General features: G+C 37.3%; 4 protein-coding genes and 1 non-coding gene across 5 annotated transcripts; 4 read left to right on the top strand and 1 right to left on the bottom strand.

Moving 5' to 3' along the window:
* Window positions 1-1,729: 1,729 nt before the first annotated feature.
* On the top strand, window positions 1,730-5,554 carry LOC106296122 (protein NEDD1-like). Its single transcript, XM_013732181.1, has 10 exons — window positions 1,730-2,001; window positions 2,241-2,344; window positions 2,450-2,710; window positions 2,807-2,911; window positions 3,055-3,120; window positions 3,255-3,476; window positions 3,630-4,124; window positions 4,301-4,906; window positions 4,991-5,152; window positions 5,241-5,554. Exons 1-10 carry the CDS (start codon window positions 1,827-1,829, stop codon window positions 5,346-5,348), a joined length of 2,304 nt encoding a protein of 767 aa, XP_013587635.1. The 5' UTR covers window positions 1,730-1,826; the 3' UTR covers window positions 5,349-5,554.
* Window positions 5,555-5,696: 142 nt separating this feature from the next.
* TRNAV-CAC lies at window positions 5,697-5,770 on the top strand. The gene has a single exon. It is a non-coding gene; the product is annotated as a tRNA-Val (tRNA).
* Window positions 5,771-5,887: 117 nt separating this feature from the next.
* Window positions 5,888-7,718, top strand: LOC106292570 (PRA1 family protein A3; the record flags this gene model as incomplete). Its single annotated transcript, XM_013728181.1, is given in 7 exon segments — window positions 5,888-6,191; window positions 6,265-6,305; window positions 6,384-6,462; window positions 6,780-6,866; window positions 6,946-7,034; window positions 7,124-7,195; window positions 7,305-7,718. Coding segments are annotated over 7 exon segments (630 nt in total). The 3' UTR covers window positions 7,409-7,718.
* Window positions 7,719-9,000: 1,282 nt separating this feature from the next.
* On the top strand, window positions 9,001-10,759 carry LOC106343294 (eukaryotic translation initiation factor 3 subunit G). The gene is made up of 2 exons (XM_013782464.1): window positions 9,001-9,465; window positions 10,016-10,759. The coding sequence occupies exons 1-2, from the start codon at window positions 9,129-9,131 to the stop codon at window positions 10,558-10,560; spliced, it is 882 nt and encodes a 293-aa protein (XP_013637918.1). The 5' UTR covers window positions 9,001-9,128; the 3' UTR covers window positions 10,561-10,759.
* A 4,076-nt stretch (window positions 10,760-14,835) lies between these two features.
* Window positions 14,836-16,523, bottom strand: LOC106295669 (protein phosphatase 2C 37). The gene is made up of 2 exons (XM_013731636.1): window positions 15,606-16,523; window positions 14,836-15,518 (listed from the first exon to the last, which is right to left on the bottom strand). Exons 1-2 carry the CDS (start codon window positions 16,383-16,385, stop codon window positions 15,093-15,095), a joined length of 1,206 nt encoding a protein of 401 aa, XP_013587090.1. The 5' UTR covers window positions 16,386-16,523; the 3' UTR covers window positions 14,836-15,092.
* Between the last annotated feature and the right edge of the window lie 244 nt (window positions 16,524-16,767).

Below are 16,767 nucleotides of genomic sequence, written 5' to 3'. Positions count from 1 at the left end.
GGTATTCCGGCCATTATAACATGATATAAATAATAGTAGAGGCGGTATACCGACCATTATAACAGGGTATAAATGATACAAATAAATTTTACCGAATCGCAGAGTGATCGTGCTGATAACGTGTTATGAAAATAACTGGAAATTTATTGTATCGCAGAAATTTAAATAAAGAGAAAATTTATACCCGTAGAATTTATAACACTGATAGAGAGTGTTTATTATTAGAGAGAAGAGAAGTTGAGGTGTGTTTTACGATGAACAAAAACGTTCGTATATATATAAAGAAATTTACTGTACAAATAGTGCAGCGGGCTCCACATCTTTATATTTTCAACAATTGCGGTGGCTGCTGCTTTTTTTCTTTGACTTTCGTAACAAATAGATATTTTTGTAATATTATTTATATAGCATTAAATTTGGTGAGAGTTGAAAGATATAAAATTTAAGAAATTAATTATATAGCACAAAGGAAAACTATGTCAATATTATCTTCATTTTATGGTAATCAAAATATATTAAGCGTCAGCGTAAGTGTGCAACTGTAAATTTAGAAAATTGTACAAGAAGACTTAAATAGCTATATAAACTGTTATAAAATGAAACTAGATGAGATGTATATTTGGAAACTGGTGTTATAAATATGTAACAGTCGAATATAATTGCTGAATCAAAACAAGTATAAAAAATTTTGAGGGCCTCTAAACTTGTGCTAGAGGTGGGGGGCTAAGGCAACCGCCTTTTTCATAGGCTGGTAAGCATGGCTCTGGTGGTACTCAAAGCTCCAGCCGACAAATTTTCGAGATTGGCTAAGATGACGATGGACTTTCTTTTGTGGTCGATTGACAATCCTCCCGCCGATGATCGTCAAGGTCCTGGAGGCCCTAATATGCTCTTAATCTCGAGACTCTTGCAAGACGACAAATTTTGCTGCCTGGATAAACTTAATAGTTTGAGTTCTAGGGGTCACAATGTTTTCTTGGCATTTTCTGCTGCAGGAAATATCCCACCACAAGTGTATTCTGTACAGTTATTGTCTTGGCAAGACCTATCAACAGTTGGAAAGTGCAAGAGTTTGCACCCAAGACCTGAAGACCGAACACTATTCAAGTAAATCTCACAGCGGTTAAAGAAGAGCGGATTAATACGCTTTAATGATCCAAGAGCTAAAAGAAGATCCACAATACAGAAGGCAATAATATTAACAAACAACATGCATGTGAGTTGGTCGATAACACATTTTACAAGCGTTTATATTTTTTTTAATCAACCAGTTATTTGTAAGTAAGTCAAGTTGTACCTTATATCATAAACCATTTAAAAAGATTTAAACAATTTGACTATTAGTTGTTTTGCAATCCAATTAAATAGTCAAATTAAATCCAATAACTCTACCTATTAGAGATCAATCATCATAATGATTGATTTAGGAATATCTCTATATATGGTTACAATATATATTAGCATTAACTACTAATGTAATACCCTAACATTAAGAGCAACCGATACTACCCTTAAAGCCAAACGATACCTCTGCAAACGGTATCCCTACGGTTGTCACTGACGCCATTTGAACCGACATTTGATTGTATACACATCCAAACCGAAACTAAACCAAACCAAACCAAACCAATTCAACATACCCGAACTGAACCGCATCAAACCGAATATAGAAGAGTTTCCGGCTACCTTTCCTTTTCCTTTTCTTTTTTTTGTTTCGGTTTGTTTTGGTTTTATCAATTTCATCACACATCGGAGAAGAAGAAGAGGAGCAGAGTCCCCCTTCCCGCATTGTTCAGATTCCGAACGATCGTCGAATCGGGAAGTCAATGACTACGAGAAACTTGGTGGAGCCTTCGTGGCGTCTTCTCGCAGCGAGCGGCGGAGACACGGTCAAGCTCTTCGACGTCTCCGCCGGCGCCGAGTCTTGCGATGATCCCTGCGTTTTGAGCTACACTCCGACGCCTCGCTCCGTCGTCAATTACGTCAAATGGAACCATACGAGTAAGCAAAAAACCCTTAGATTAGGACTGTAAGCGCGAGATAGTGACGGCTTCTTCACCACTGATCTTAGGTTTTATTATAATTTCAACACTAAATCAGAATCTAGGTTTAACTCCTATTGTTTCACCTAGGTTTTATTATAATTTCAACACTAAATCAGAATCTAGGTTTAACTCGTGATATCTAATTCACTTCCCTCGAGGTTGATGTGCTCAAGTTATGCTGTTTTGGGGATGTAGATATGGTTGTAGCGAGTGTGGGAGAAGATAAGAAGATATCTCTGTGGCAGAAAAATGGGAAGACCTTAGGATCTGTACCTAAGAACAGCAATGATATCAATGAGGTTACTACTTTTCTCAGGATTCTTAGCATTTCTCTAAGGTTTGTTGCATTTCATTGTAAACAATGTTAATCTATGTGTATTTGCTTGTCTGATGGTATTGTTCAGGAATGTTTATCAGCCATTAGCTTCAGCAACAAAGGGTCTAGGTATATATGTTCTGGAGGAACTGGTCAAACTGTGAGGATATGGGATCTGCAAAGAAAGCTTTGTATTAAAAATCTGAAGGGTCATACAAGTACAATAACGGGTGTGATGTACAATTGCAAAGACGAGCATGTGGCTTCTATCAGTGTCGGTGGGGATCTGATAGTTCACAACCTTGCGTCTGGAGCAAGAGCTTCTGAACTCAAGGATCCAAACGGGCAGGTTGTTCGGTTAGTATATGCATGGTTTCATTTATAGTTTGTGAGCTTTTTGTTCATCTAACTAATTGGCTTTTTGGATTTGATGGTTCAAAAGCAGATTTTGAAGGTTCTTGATTATTCGAGGTTCAGTCGACACCTTCTGCTCACTGCAGGTGATGATGGGACTGTGCATCTCTGGGACACGACTGGTCGTAACCCAAAGGTTTGATCTATTGCCATGTGTTCCATGTGGGAAATAATATATTACAATTTGCCTCCCTCCTATTGCTAACTGGAATGAGTTAATCTCTTCCCCTACATCTTTTTTTTGCTGAATCATTGCTCACTGGAATTTCATTTTCACAGATGACCTGGTTGAAGCAGCATTCTGCACCAACTGCTGGTGTTTGTTTCTCTCCATCAAATGACAAGGTTACTGAATCCTTATGAACGGTCTACTTACTTATACATGAACAAGACAGATCAATTTATTTGTATATTATGCTCTTTATATTCTTGTACCTCTCCATTGCTCTAACTTACGAAGTTTATGTACGGTTTGACAGATTATTGCTAGTGTGGGGCTAGACAAAAAGCTTTACACTTACGACTCTGGTACCAGAAAACCATCGTCCTGCATTTCATATGAATCACCTTTCTCTTCTTTGGCGTTTGGGGATAATGGTCACATACTGGCAGCTGGAACGGGTAACGGTAGAATAGTATTCTACGACGTACGTGGCAAGCCGCAACCTGTCACTGTCCTCCACGCGTACAGCAGTTCAGAGGTCAATACTTCTTATACCTTAGTGCATTCTTCTAAGCACTTTGCGGTTTTACTATAGTTGCATGGATGCCACATTTTGCACTTATTAATTGCAACAGAAACACTTATTTTGGTAAAGATGATTTATTCTAAGCTTTCTACTTTTATTAATCAGGCTGTCACAAGTTTATCCTGGCAAACATCAAAACCAGTTATTGTGAACGAAAGAAACTGCACGCCTGAGATGGCTCTTTTTGGTGGTACTGTGGAAGATTCAGTTGTCATTCCAGACCCCTCTCCTGCAACGACCTCATCTTTAGCTTCACATTCCACGGTGTTGCCAGGCTCTCATGGAGCTCCCTCTAGTACGTCAAATCTATCATCGGCAGAAGAAACGCCGAAAAGAAATCATCTATGGCCTGGTGGACCACTGATCAGGCTACAAGCACACCGTGCCAGTGATAGTTCTAAAGATGATATGGACATATTTTCCCCAGTCGTTGGCGTACAATCTGTTGAGAAATGGTCTGATACCGAAGGATTGAAAAGGGATCATCTAGTTCTTGATAAGAGGACTTCCTCCTTGACGTTTCCTTCTTCGAGCAAAGGAGGGTTTCCGTTTGGAGATGACGGGAACAAAGACTGGAAACTGAGCTCCACTTCTAAACAGGTTTTTGTTACTTCATCTTTCCACTACGATTTGGTCTCTGAACTCAACGTTATTTGAGCTTTTAGGTATTGAATGGGTTAGAAGAATCAATATGATTCAGTCGTGTTTGTTAAATCCTCTACTATTTAGCCTTCATCAGTGTTTAATCTTCTGCTCTTTGTATGTACTATATACAGGATGACACAAGGGCTGCTTTTTCTCCTTTTGGATCAACGCCCACAGCATTATCGAAAAGCGAATTCTCTGCTCTGACCCCGCCAGAAGCCTGGGGTGGCGAGAGGTTAAACCACTTGGCTGGTAATGACAAATTTTCTGATAAATTCAGTCACCTGAACCCGCCTCCGCGTCTCGGGATTTCCAGCTCAAGCGCTAGTACATCTGGATCGATGTATTCTGGTTCTAGAGATTTCCCTTTGTCGCTTGGTCAGAACCAGACGAGCCTCGCAAACGTTAGCATTAGCTCAGAGTTCCCTGGCGTGAGAGACTTCAACTCAAAGTTCGAGAAATCGTCAACGATTCTGCCAGACAATTTCCCATCCAGTCCGTTGCTAACCAAAGGCAACACCGCTCCGGGGAGCATTGATTCATTGAGGCTTTCACCGAGTTTGACTCGTAGGTTCTCAACTTATGCTGAGAGAATCGGCGATGGAGCCTTTCTCTCTTCTGGTTCGCCTAAGATAAAGAAAACAGGAGCCGAAACCAGAGAAGAAGTTCTGAATAATCTGTTGCAAAGACCTGAGAGACTGGCTGCAGATGCAGCAGGAGGTCTTCCGGTTATGAATGTATAAAAAGTTAACGAAACTTTTTATTCTTGATCAGTCTCAGTAACTTGACCGAGTTTTTTTTGTGTGGTAATTGTGTACTAGGGAGGAGGAAGCTTGCAACAGTCGAAGCAGCCTGAAAACAACTTCACGCTTCAGCTATTTCAAAGAACACTTGAAGGAACACTCGATAATTTGAAGAACTCAGTCCACGACGATATGAGGAACCTGCACATAGAGATACTGAGACAATTCCACATGCATGAGGTAAAACGTTTGTGTTTAGCAACAGACCTTAATCAGTATATTTTAAGATGAAATGTTTCTGGTATTTAACGAGTGGTGGTGAAAACAGATGGAGATGTCGACAGCGTTAAACTCGGTTCTGGAGAACCAAGCAGAGCTCATGAAAGAGATTAAAATGTTACGGAAAGAGAACCAACAACTTCGCCAAATGCTTTAGAGAGCGAAAAAAAGGAATGAAAGGATATATGAGTGCAACCATTTAAGCTTTAATGTAGTCGAATGTTTTGTGTAGAAAATGCATTTCACTGGAGTGAAACAAAGATTAAATGGATACTATTTCACTTTTTTCAGCTGAACTGTTGATACATCCTAATTTGTTATTTTCTAGCAGACATATATAATTGTCAAGTGCCAACAGATGTATAACTCTGTCTCTCCAACAAAAACTAAGGAATTTTCTCTTCTTAAATCTCTATCAAACATTTGCCTATAGCCATTTATTTCTCTTAGCTCAATCCTTAATTTTTTTGTTTAGACTTTTTAAAGGAGAGCAAATAGACATGTCGTCTGGGTGGTGTAGTCGGTTATCACGCTAGTCTCACACACTAGAGGTCCCCGGTTCGAACCCGGGCTCAGACATTTGTTTTTTCTGCCCGCGTTTTTCGCCATTTATCCAATGTAATGCTGCCACGTAATGATCTGCTACACGCTATATTTACTTCGCACGCGTTGGCAGACGTGTGTGTGTTGATTTTTCACTTTACCTTCAAACTAAACATCCCTGAATCAATCAATCTACAAATTTGAGAATCAATTGGAAGAAAAAAAAGGCTAATTTTCCATCTTATTCAGAGTAGATTGTTATTGATTGATTCATCTTGTGTGGCAAAAGAGATAGAGAGATGGATTGGGATAGCGTAGCTGCGGGGGATGTGGTAGAGGCGCTAAGAGAGGTTGAGTGGTCGACGAGTCCTCGTTCCGTGGCAGAGTTCTTCTCCAGATTCGCCTTCCCTCGCTCTTTCTCTAAATGGATGAGCCGCCTCAAATGCAATCTCTACTAGTCTCTCACTCTCTCTCTCTCTATCTCTTTCTGTTGATTTTGATTTTGATTTCATCTGATTTTCTTGTTGCAGCTATAGGACGAATTACTTCATCCTGCTGGTTTTCGTTCTGGGTATGTCAAAGCCTTGAGCTTTCTTTCTTTTTTTTCTTGTAGCTCGAAATCTGATTAATGATCAACTCTTGAGCTCAGGTCTTGCACTTATCACCCGACCTCTTGCCATCATTGGTGCTGCTCTTACTGCCTTGAGCTTAGCTTTCCTTAACGACAGGTGATTTTTGATTTCTCCTTAGTTTCTACTTTTATATCGCTGCCTTACAAATTCATTTGTTGTTGGTTCTCTTGGTAGTTGAATGCTTAGGAAGGGGCTGTCTATGTAGTTAAGTTATTATCCCTTTGTGAATATATTATTACATTCCAATAGATTATGGCGTTGGGTCTTTTAGTTTAAGAGTTGTAAGCTTCTCTATTTTCAGTTATTTATTTATTTTTATTTTTTTTTTGGCTTGACCCTAAGATTTGTATGTTTATGTCCTTCGAATGCTCATGCGTTGCGTTTGTGGTAATTTTTGTTGCTCTATTTTGCAGCTTTGCAGCTACTTTCAATGAAAAGGCTATCCGGACCATAAGGCAATTCTCGCCGCATTTAGCTGCAAAGATGAGGCCTCCCCACATGTTTGTTCTTTTTTTTTTTTATCTCCATGGAAGATTTTACTTGAAGAGTTTTTTTTATTATTTGTGAACGCTTTTTCAGGCCTGTCATTCGCGGGCGATCTGCGTCTAGAAAGACGGTGTACGTTTGTGGCCAACCACGTTTGGTGTTCGTGTTGCTGGGATTAACCGGTACTTTTAAATACTCAGTATCTCTAAACCCTCCTTCTACCTCTTGATATGCAACTGATGCAAAGTATTGGTTTTTTCGTTATGTGTAGCTAGCTTTGTCTTGTGGTTTACTTCCTGCGGTTTGTTATGGGTCCTTTATGCACTTGCCACTGCTCTTCTCCGTAAGTTGTTAAACTTGCAGTCTTTTTCTCTGTTTTTGGTCCGGTTTGAAACCTCTAAGTTTGAGTTTTTTTCTCTCTCTCTCTCTCTCTCTCTCTCCAATCTCCATAGTGATCATGCTTCATGCGAGTCTGAGAACTCCGAACCTCAAGGCACGCTTGAACACATTCCGTGAAGAGTTCAGGGCTGTGTGGCGTAACTACAGTGAACTTTAAAGTCAACAAGAAGCTTTCAAGCTTGAAGCTAAACGAAAGTTTCTAGTTAGCGCATAAAATTCCAAGCCATTCCTTCATGTGCGTGGAAAACAATCAAAGTTATTCTCATCGTGTAGCTAGCTAGTAAATTGTAAAGCCACTTTGTCTGGTTAGTTGAGTAGAATCACAGGGTTGGTTGATAAATCGATATAGTGTTGTGTGCTCTTAAGGTTCATTGTAATGCTTCTGCTGCTCAACACCAAGTCTATGTATCCATGGTTCATACTCTTTTAGTCTTTACATTGTGTTAGTGATTCAGCTTTTCAATACACCTTCTTTTACTTCTTCCACAAAGATTTTTATCTTCTTGAAATAGAATAATGCAATGCATTGTTATTGTATAAACCAGACAACATGTGTGGTATTTTTTGTGGAGATTGTAAACAGCAAAACAGAACGTAAACAATTAAGATCTTAATGAGGTTTTTAATTTAGGATAAGAGACGGTTTTTTAACTTTTTTTAGATTTTAACTAAGAAAAGCTAAGAATCGTATCTTAAGTAAAAGATATAAAAACCGTTTTTTAGCCGAAAAATGTGAAAAAAAAAATCAAATCAAATCATGAGTTAAGAACCCATTTCTAAGAACCCCGGACAGTGTTTTGAAACCCGACATGGACCCGCGGTTGAACCGGTAAACCCGGCAACCCAAAAAAAATTTGGTTTGGGTTTTGTGAAAAACTCAATATTTAGAAACCCGCAAAAACCCAGTAGAACCCGGAACCCGATACTGGTTGAACCAATAAATAATTTTTACTTCTTTTTTTAATTTTTAATTATGTTTTTAGATTATGTTTTATATTCTAAATTTCTAATTAAGAAGTTATATACTGACAAAAAAAATTAGGTTTTTCATTTTCAGTTTTGTATTTGTGATTTTTAGATTTTAATGAAGATTTCACTATGTCACTTGAAGAAAATAAAGTGAACGATGGTAGAGAGAACCAAAACTAGTTGATGTGATTTGGTGTTTATTTATTTCCGTTATTGATAATTTATTATAATGATTTTTTTTACTTTTGATTTATTTTGTATTTGAATTTTAATTTATTATTCACATTATACATTTAAATATTTATAAATTTTATGTCTTGATTTTTTTAGATGTCATAAATCTTACCTTGTTAGACAAAATTATAAATAGTCTAAACTATTTTTTGATATTTTGTATATCAAATGAAAATAAAAATATAGAAATTAAAGTTAAGTATTTTCTGAATGTTATTAAACATAAAAATATACATATTCAAACTATTATTTTATGTTTATAAAAACATTTAGAAAATATTAAACTTTAGTTTCTATATTTTTATTTACATAGCTGATATATTATTATATAATAAAATTAATTCATTTATTAACCCACGGTTCGCCCGCGGTCGACCCAGCGACCCGGTAAATCGTCCGGTTCAGTGTCCGGATCGGGTTTAAAAACATTGACCCTGGGTTAATCATGGTCAAAGGATTAAGGAAAGCCCAAAATTATGCTGGAGACTATCCTCGAACACGTGACCTCATGCACTTTCCTATATTAGCTCAAAACGCTGCGTTTCAGTCGTAGAAGGGTTACCTGAAGCACACAGATAATAAGATAGGAAACCCTAAAGGTAGTTTTCTTCTTACAGTTTTAGATAACATCGGCGGCGCATCCCAATTCGAAACGAAGAAGAAGAAGAAGAAAGATGACGATGGATGCGCAGCAGAAAACGAGCAAGTTCAAATGGGGAGAGATGGACGAAGACGACGATCTCGATTTCCTCCTCCCTCCGAAGCAGGTGATCGGCCCCGACGCAAACGGATTGAAGACGGTGATCGAGTACAAGTTCAACGACCAAGGCAAGAAGGTCAAGATCACCACCAAGTCGCGCGTCCGTAAGCTTGCTTCCGCGAGGCTCAACAAACGCGCCATGGAGCGGAGGAGCTGGCCTAGGTTCGGAGACGCAGCGAACGAGGACGCCGGTAGCAATCTCACCATGGTTTCCACCGAAGAGATCGTCTTGGAACGACCTAGGGCTCCTGGTCAGTTTAATTTCCTTAAGATTCGTTTGTTTTTTATTACTTTTTTTTATTGATTCTTTGTGGCTGTTAACTGTGTGAATAGGTTAGTAAAGTCACTGCCTTTATCATCATGTGTTATGTGATGTGTTATGAATCTTGTATTTCTAGTTTCACTTTCTAGTTTTTGCCCTGTGAAACTTCTCCTTCTCGACACTTAGAGCATGATTATTGGATGGTTCTTAACATGGGTTTTTCAGCGGAATATAAGAACTTGTCTCTTAGTTTGTTATGAATCTTGTATTTCTAGCTTTTTTTTTTTTTTTTTTTTTTAAATTTTTATTTTTAAGTTAAAAGTTAAGAGATAGATTCTTATATTCCAGTAAGAACTCCACCTTGAGAACCTCCCAATAATCATGCTCTTAGTTTGTTAATGTTTGCAAGGCTAAATAGGTTTTCTAGTAAAAGGGTGCTTGTTAAGTTCCTTGTTAGTGTTAGTGGGCCTTTCTTGAAATGTTTTGACGTTCTTTTTCCTTGTTGCTTTCGGATATAATGGGGGTATGTGATGTTCCAGGCACCAAAGCAGAAGAATCCAATGGAGACAGCTTGTCTCAGCTGAGCAAACCTGGTGCCGTCCTCATGGTCTGCAGGACATGCCACAAGAAAGGTGATCACTGGACATCAAAGTGTCCTTACAAGGATCTAGCTGCACCAGTGGATGTCTTTGTGGACAAGCCACCCACTGGGGAGCCATCTGCCGTATCCGCTGCACCTGGACCTGGCAAGGCCTCTTATGTCCCGCCCAGCATGAGACCAGGTGCGGACAGAAGCGCTGCTGGTTCGGACATGAGGAGGAGGAACGATGAGAACTCTGTTCGTGTCACTAACTTGTCTGAAGACACCCGTGAGCCTGATTTGATGGAGCTTTTCCATCCGTTTGGAGCTGTCACGCGTGTCTACGTGGCGATTGATCAGAAAACTGGAGTGAGCAGAGGGTTTGGATTCGTTAATTTCGTGAGCAGAGAAGACGCTCAACGAGCAATCAACAAGTTGAATGGTTATGGTTATGATAACCTCATCCTCAGGGTTGAGTGGGCTACTCCAAGACCCACCCAGTAAATCTCTTTTTTGAGTCATTCAAAAACTCGGTTCTTATTTTCTGCTCTGGATTCTTGTTGACCTACCGTTTTGTTTGGTTTTTGTTCGAATTAGGTGAGAAGATATTATTTTTATCTTTTTAATACCCAAGGCATGTTTTGAGTATCCAAAAGGTTTTAAGCAATCTTGATAGATATGCAAGAACATCGCTTGAAGTTCAGGTAATAATTAATTTTTAGAATAGGAAAGTTGAAAGAATGATGTCTATATTTTTAAATACAGACCCACCCAGTAAATCTCTTTTCTTGAGTCCTTCAAAAACTCGTTGTTTTTTATATTCGTATTTTCTGCTGAGGATTCTTGTTTATCTACCGGTTTGTTTGGTTTTATTATGCAAAACAAAAGGATTAGAATAGGAAAGTTGAAATAATAATGTCTTGTATTTTTAAATACAGACCCACCCAGTAAATCTCTTTTCTTGAGTCCTTCAAAAACTCGTTGTTTTTTATATTCGTATTTTCTGCTGAGGATTCTTGTTTATCTACCGGTTTGTTTGGTTTTAGTATTTAAAAGGTTTTAAGCAATCTCGATAGATATGCAAGAACAAAGGTGTTCTTGTCCCATTTTTAGTTCAGGTAATAATCAGTTTTTACAGATGCTAATATGCAAAAACAAAAGGTATATACATAGATACATACATCCCATAACATTATAAATTGTGAGCTAAGGTTTGCTAAACTGCTTCCAAAATCACATATCCCCTATATGTTAATTGATGAACATTTGAAAAGATGTAATTTTAATTTTGTAATAATTAAAAAAGATCACTTGCTTATGTGTCAATCAATTAGATAGTTAATTAATCTTACGTGTCACCTTTACATTGAAATTGAAAAATATGTTGGTCCAATTCGATTTTTATATTTCACTATAAACATTTAATACCAACTATACGATATCATATGATATTAACTAAAGGAAGTTGGCTATTTATTATATATTATTTTCTTAAATAAAATCTACGGAATTACCTAATGTGATTATGATATATATTTTAAATAATGAAGATTTGCTAATAATCTGTATGTTTTCTATCATTTTTATTTTAATTTTTTACTATTAAAATAAATTACACAATTACATTAATCATATATTAAAATTTTAGATTTTTTTATATATGTTGTATTTTGAATTTTTTAAAACGAGTATAAATTACTAAAACTGTTAAAAGTCTCACATAAACTTTTGTGATCAATGTTTAAATTTTTTTCTATAATAAGATACAATGATAATAAAATCATATAAATAAATAATTTTATTTTAATAGGTGTTTAAGTTAATATATATATATACTTCATATCGTTTAAATTTAATTATATACCATATACGATAGATAAGATTAATTGTTTTGATTTATTTATTCTAAAATGGTTGCGAATAAACAAGAGTGGTCATTTGATTTATATGTGCAAACCAATTTATTACGTAATAATAACTCATTTTTTAGTTATTTAATATATAATTATTATTTTATTATTTCATATTATGCAGAAAAATATAAAATAAGTATAAGATCTGCACAAGGCGCAGATCTTAACATAAGTATGTATCTCTTTAATAATTTTGAATCTTAAACATTTTCTAAATCTCAGACCAAAATAAAAAAAGAAATGATAATAAATTCAAAAATCAATATTTATATCGAGCAATAACCAAAATGACACAAAAAGGAGAAAAATATCGAAGATAGATAGGATTGGCACGTGAACGGAAATTTCTCATAACCATAATTAACTTTTAAATTGTTAAATCATGATATAAAGTCGAGCTTACATAGTTTCATTTTAACCAAATAATATGCATGAGATTTTTCGACCTAAACGTTAGGTTTTTATGCGATAAATAAAATGAGATCAGTTCATTAGTAAACAATTTATGTAATTAACAAAAAAAAGTTTAAAAAATTGTTTATGGGCCATATATATTAATTCGATCAATAATATAAATTTATTTCATACGATATTTCTTAAATAATTTTCATATAAATTTACCCTATTTATCCTAGTGGTTTTGTTAAACCTAGATGTTATTTAACAATTTTACCGAAAAAATCAGTTATGCACTGTGTGGTATTTGCATTGTTTAGCTAAATTCATCTATCACCGCCTATGGTTGGTTAAAAATACTACTCCTTCTCTCCGTTTTAATATAGATGATGTTTTAGAAAAACTATTTTGTTTTAATTTATAAGAAATTTTGAGATTTTAAGGTTAACTTTAACTCTATTGGAAACTGTTAAATTAATTAGATTTTACTGTATTTTTTATATTTGGTTAACTGATTTAAAATTATATATTTAAAATATTTTTTTAGAGAAACGTAATTTTCTTAATCTTTGTGCATTATTACAAAATATCAAGTATTATGAAACGGATGTAGTATTTAACCGTTTGACCCGGAATATTTCACTTTTGTGTGTTGTGGCACACTGGTACTACTTGCCTCGTTCAAGCTAATATCGTCAAAAAGGCTGAACAAGTTGTGTCAAACACTTAAAGACTTCCTAATGGATCACGCGGTGTGTCATGTAGCCAGTGGCGGATGTAGGATTTATATTCGTTGGGGGCAAATAAAATATAAACATAGAAAACAAGGTTAAAAGATAATTTTAGTAGGAGCAAATTAAATATAAACGTAGAAAACAAGACTAAAGTTCATACATGTTATAAAGAATTAGAAATTTTCATGGGGGCAAGTGCCACCAACTTGGCTCACCTACATCCGCCACTGCATGTAGCCTTCTTCAGTGAGATACAGTATTAAACCTAATGAACATGGGTTAGGACTTTAATAAGACAAGCTGAGACAACATCATGATATATTGAGAACTAAATAAAAGGAAAGAATAATTGAGAAAGAGAGGTCAACATCAAATCTTCGAAACCAAATCTCACATTAGACCAAATAGGCACGTGTCGATGTTTGATTTCACAAGTATGCATAATCTTATCTTAGATTCCACTTGTGTTGTGTCCCTCTCAGCCTCCAACTCTTTTTTTGGGTGCCCTTTCGCTCTTTCCACGAACCCAACAGGCACCAGCTGAACGCCATCATTGTGCAATATACAACATTATGCAAGTGCAATCTAATAGTTTTTGGCTGCTCCTTATCTTTTTGATGGTGAAATCTCTTATTTTCAACCAGCTGTTTCGTGTTGGATTATAGAGTTGATCTCTTTGTACGTAGAGAATGTACATAAAACTCAACTTGTGTTTGGTTTTAAACGTCAGGAACGACGTTGGTAATTTTTGTAAAATCACAAAATAACATATATTGAATAATCATCATTTAGAAGGTCGATTAAATTATATTTAAATTTAATCTAATAAAAAATAAGGTTACTCAATGTCTATACACTCATTCACCTTCCTAGGCCGATTAAATACTTAAACATTAGTGTGGAGGTATAGTTTGTATACAACATGATTGAATAGAAGAATATTTGATTATTAGATTGATCATCGTGGCAACTGGCAAGTGGCAAGCAATAGACGGTTCATGATGGTTCATATAAATATTTTATGTTCAAGTTAATAAAGTTAATCAAAAAAAAAAAAATTGAGGATCACCTTTTTTTTTCATTTCCTTCCTTCCAAGTGGATATTAACTAATAACTAGTCAATTAAACCAAATCTGTTTAATTAATGATTGATTCCGACATTAACTGACATTAAGCATTCGACAATGTTGCCCAGACCATTCTCTTAATTATCTTACATTATATTAAACTAAGTTTATGTATTAAATCATTACTTTTATTTAGATTCCAGTGAATCTCCCCCAGAACTAGAGTTTTTAAAAGTCATCGCTAAAATGGTTAAAACTCGAGAAGCACAACATTAGTAAGCGATTCTTGAAACGTTCCATTTACACAATTGATTTCTTGCTTTATGAATTTAGTATCCATGAATATTATTACAATAAGTGAATAACAGAATTCGAATGCACTAAAACGACAAACGCTACGATACGCCACGCCACGCCACGTTAGTTTTCCCATACCAATAAATAACTTTGATGCTTAAAATTTCGTACCAAAGCGGTTTACATTTAAATCGACACTATGAATCTGTAACCATACTAAACCACATCGAACCGGCTAGCATTAACCATGCAGTAAAAGAACGTTGCGATCAGATTATCCGTTATAACTTTACTTTGTCATCCATTTGTATGTGTCCAAGAACGCAATTGTGGCTTAGCCAGAGACATGTTTGTGTTTTATCTTCCTCCGAATTAACGTAATACTTGTTTACATCTCTAATTGATTAGAAAAAGAGAAATACACGTATATGATAATAATGCCTAAAATAAAAGAAAATACGCAACTTTTAAATCAGCTCCTTTTCTTCCCGAGCTTGAATAAAGAGCTGTTTTAAAAAACCTTAAACAAGATAAAACTAAAACAGAAAAATAATAAAAATCAACAAAAATTACAATTAGGTATGTAACAATTTATCTAATCTAATACTACTACTAATTAAATCACTAAATCAAGACACTTGATTATTACTCCTCCTTTTCCTCAAGTCAACCACCACGACACTAACGTTATCGGAGCTCTGTCTCGCCAGAGCCAGCTTCGTCAACAGCAACGCAGCGTCCGAACACGCGTTGTGCGCCGTATCAGAGTCTCCTCCATCCGCCGCAGCAGCACCTTGAAGGCACATGCGAGCAACGCCGCACGCAGTCTCGTTCGTCACAACGTCCCAGAGTCCATCACTCGCTAAGATCAAGCACTCGTCGTCGTCGGTTCGATCCGTTACGGCTACCTCCGGATCCGGAATCACATACGGTTTTAAGTAGTTATCACCAATAGCTCTCGACATAGCGAGAACTCCTAGAACCCTGGCGCCGTCCCAGTAGATAACCCGCCCGCCCGCTTGTTGGATCCGAATCAATTCATCGGGTCGATCCGGCTGTTACATCAAAATAACAAACTGTTAGAGATCACGGTAACAGTAACGGTAACGGAAACGGATTATATATGAAGTTGTTATAACTACCTTATGATCCGAAGAGAGAGGGATGGCCACTCCGTTACGGCAAAGCACGGCGCGAGAGTCTCCGCAGTTAGAGACGACGATCTTCTCCGGCGTGACTACGGACACGACGGCGGTGGATCCGACGGCGTCGCACTGAGGAGACTGCAATTCGCATCTGCACGAGCTCTTCACGCTCCGACTCGCCGCACCGTTGTTAGAGTCTCGCTGGCAAACTTCTCGATCCATCTTCTGGAAGCTCTTCGCCATCGTCTCCTTCCACTCGTCCTCTCCTCCGGCGGCCATAGCTTCGACGTCCCGCTTGACAATCTCATGCAAACGCTCCCTGCACTTCTCCGCGACGTGAGAGCAGCCGTGGCCGTCGAAAACGCCGTAGAAGTGGAGATTCTCGGAGTTTTTGTGGATCAGCGAGTGGTGAACCGAGACGGCGTCTTCCATGTCTCTTCTCCTGCCGCAAACCGACGTCGTTCCGATCTTAGGCGCATCGGAGACGAAACAGCTCTCTGCTTCCGTCGCGGAGCTCGGAATCAAATTTGAATTCTTAACCGGTGATGATCGCGCCTTCTTCTCCACGTTCCTCTCGCTACGTACATTCGATTCCAGATCTTGATTTCCCGACGGTGTCTCACGTTTCTGCCGCTTACGTGAGCTCTCAAGCGGAGGAGCAACTATTTTGATCGAAGGGAGTAGATCTAACCTCCGTCTAAGAGAAGCTCGAGTAGACGAATCGACCGTAACCGCCGGTTCGCTCTCCCCAACAACACCGCAGCAAATCCCAGCCATTTGATCTCAGCAACACCACAATAACAACTTCAATTATAGATCAAAATAAACAAAACAATTCTCAGATACAATCACTGAGACGAAGAGAGAAATAGAGAGAGATATTGAGCGTTAAGAAATGCAATGGGGATTTTAAAAAGGAAAGGTTTGATTTAAAAAGGAAAAGGGAAAAGAAAAGTTTTTTTTTTTTTTTTTTCCTCCGCATGGAAGGGTAACACGTAATTTACGGGCAGGGGGCGTGAATGAAAGCTTAATGAGTTGCCCCCATCGACGGGCAGCATCCGACACGTACCGTTTGGTGTGACGTTCCATTTCCTGGTACCTAGATACAATCTCTGCCGTCCGTTCTTCTTTTTTCATTTTCAGGATCTATACACGTGTT

This window comes from Brassica oleracea, chromosome C5 (assembly GCF_000695525.1).
Source record: "Brassica oleracea var. oleracea cultivar TO1000 chromosome C5, BOL, whole genome shotgun sequence".
NCBI lineage: Eukaryota > Viridiplantae > Streptophyta > Magnoliopsida > Brassicales > Brassicaceae > Brassica > Brassica oleracea.
The sequence above is the reverse complement of the archived record's forward strand: the minus strand, read 5'-3'. Positions and strand labels throughout refer to the sequence as shown.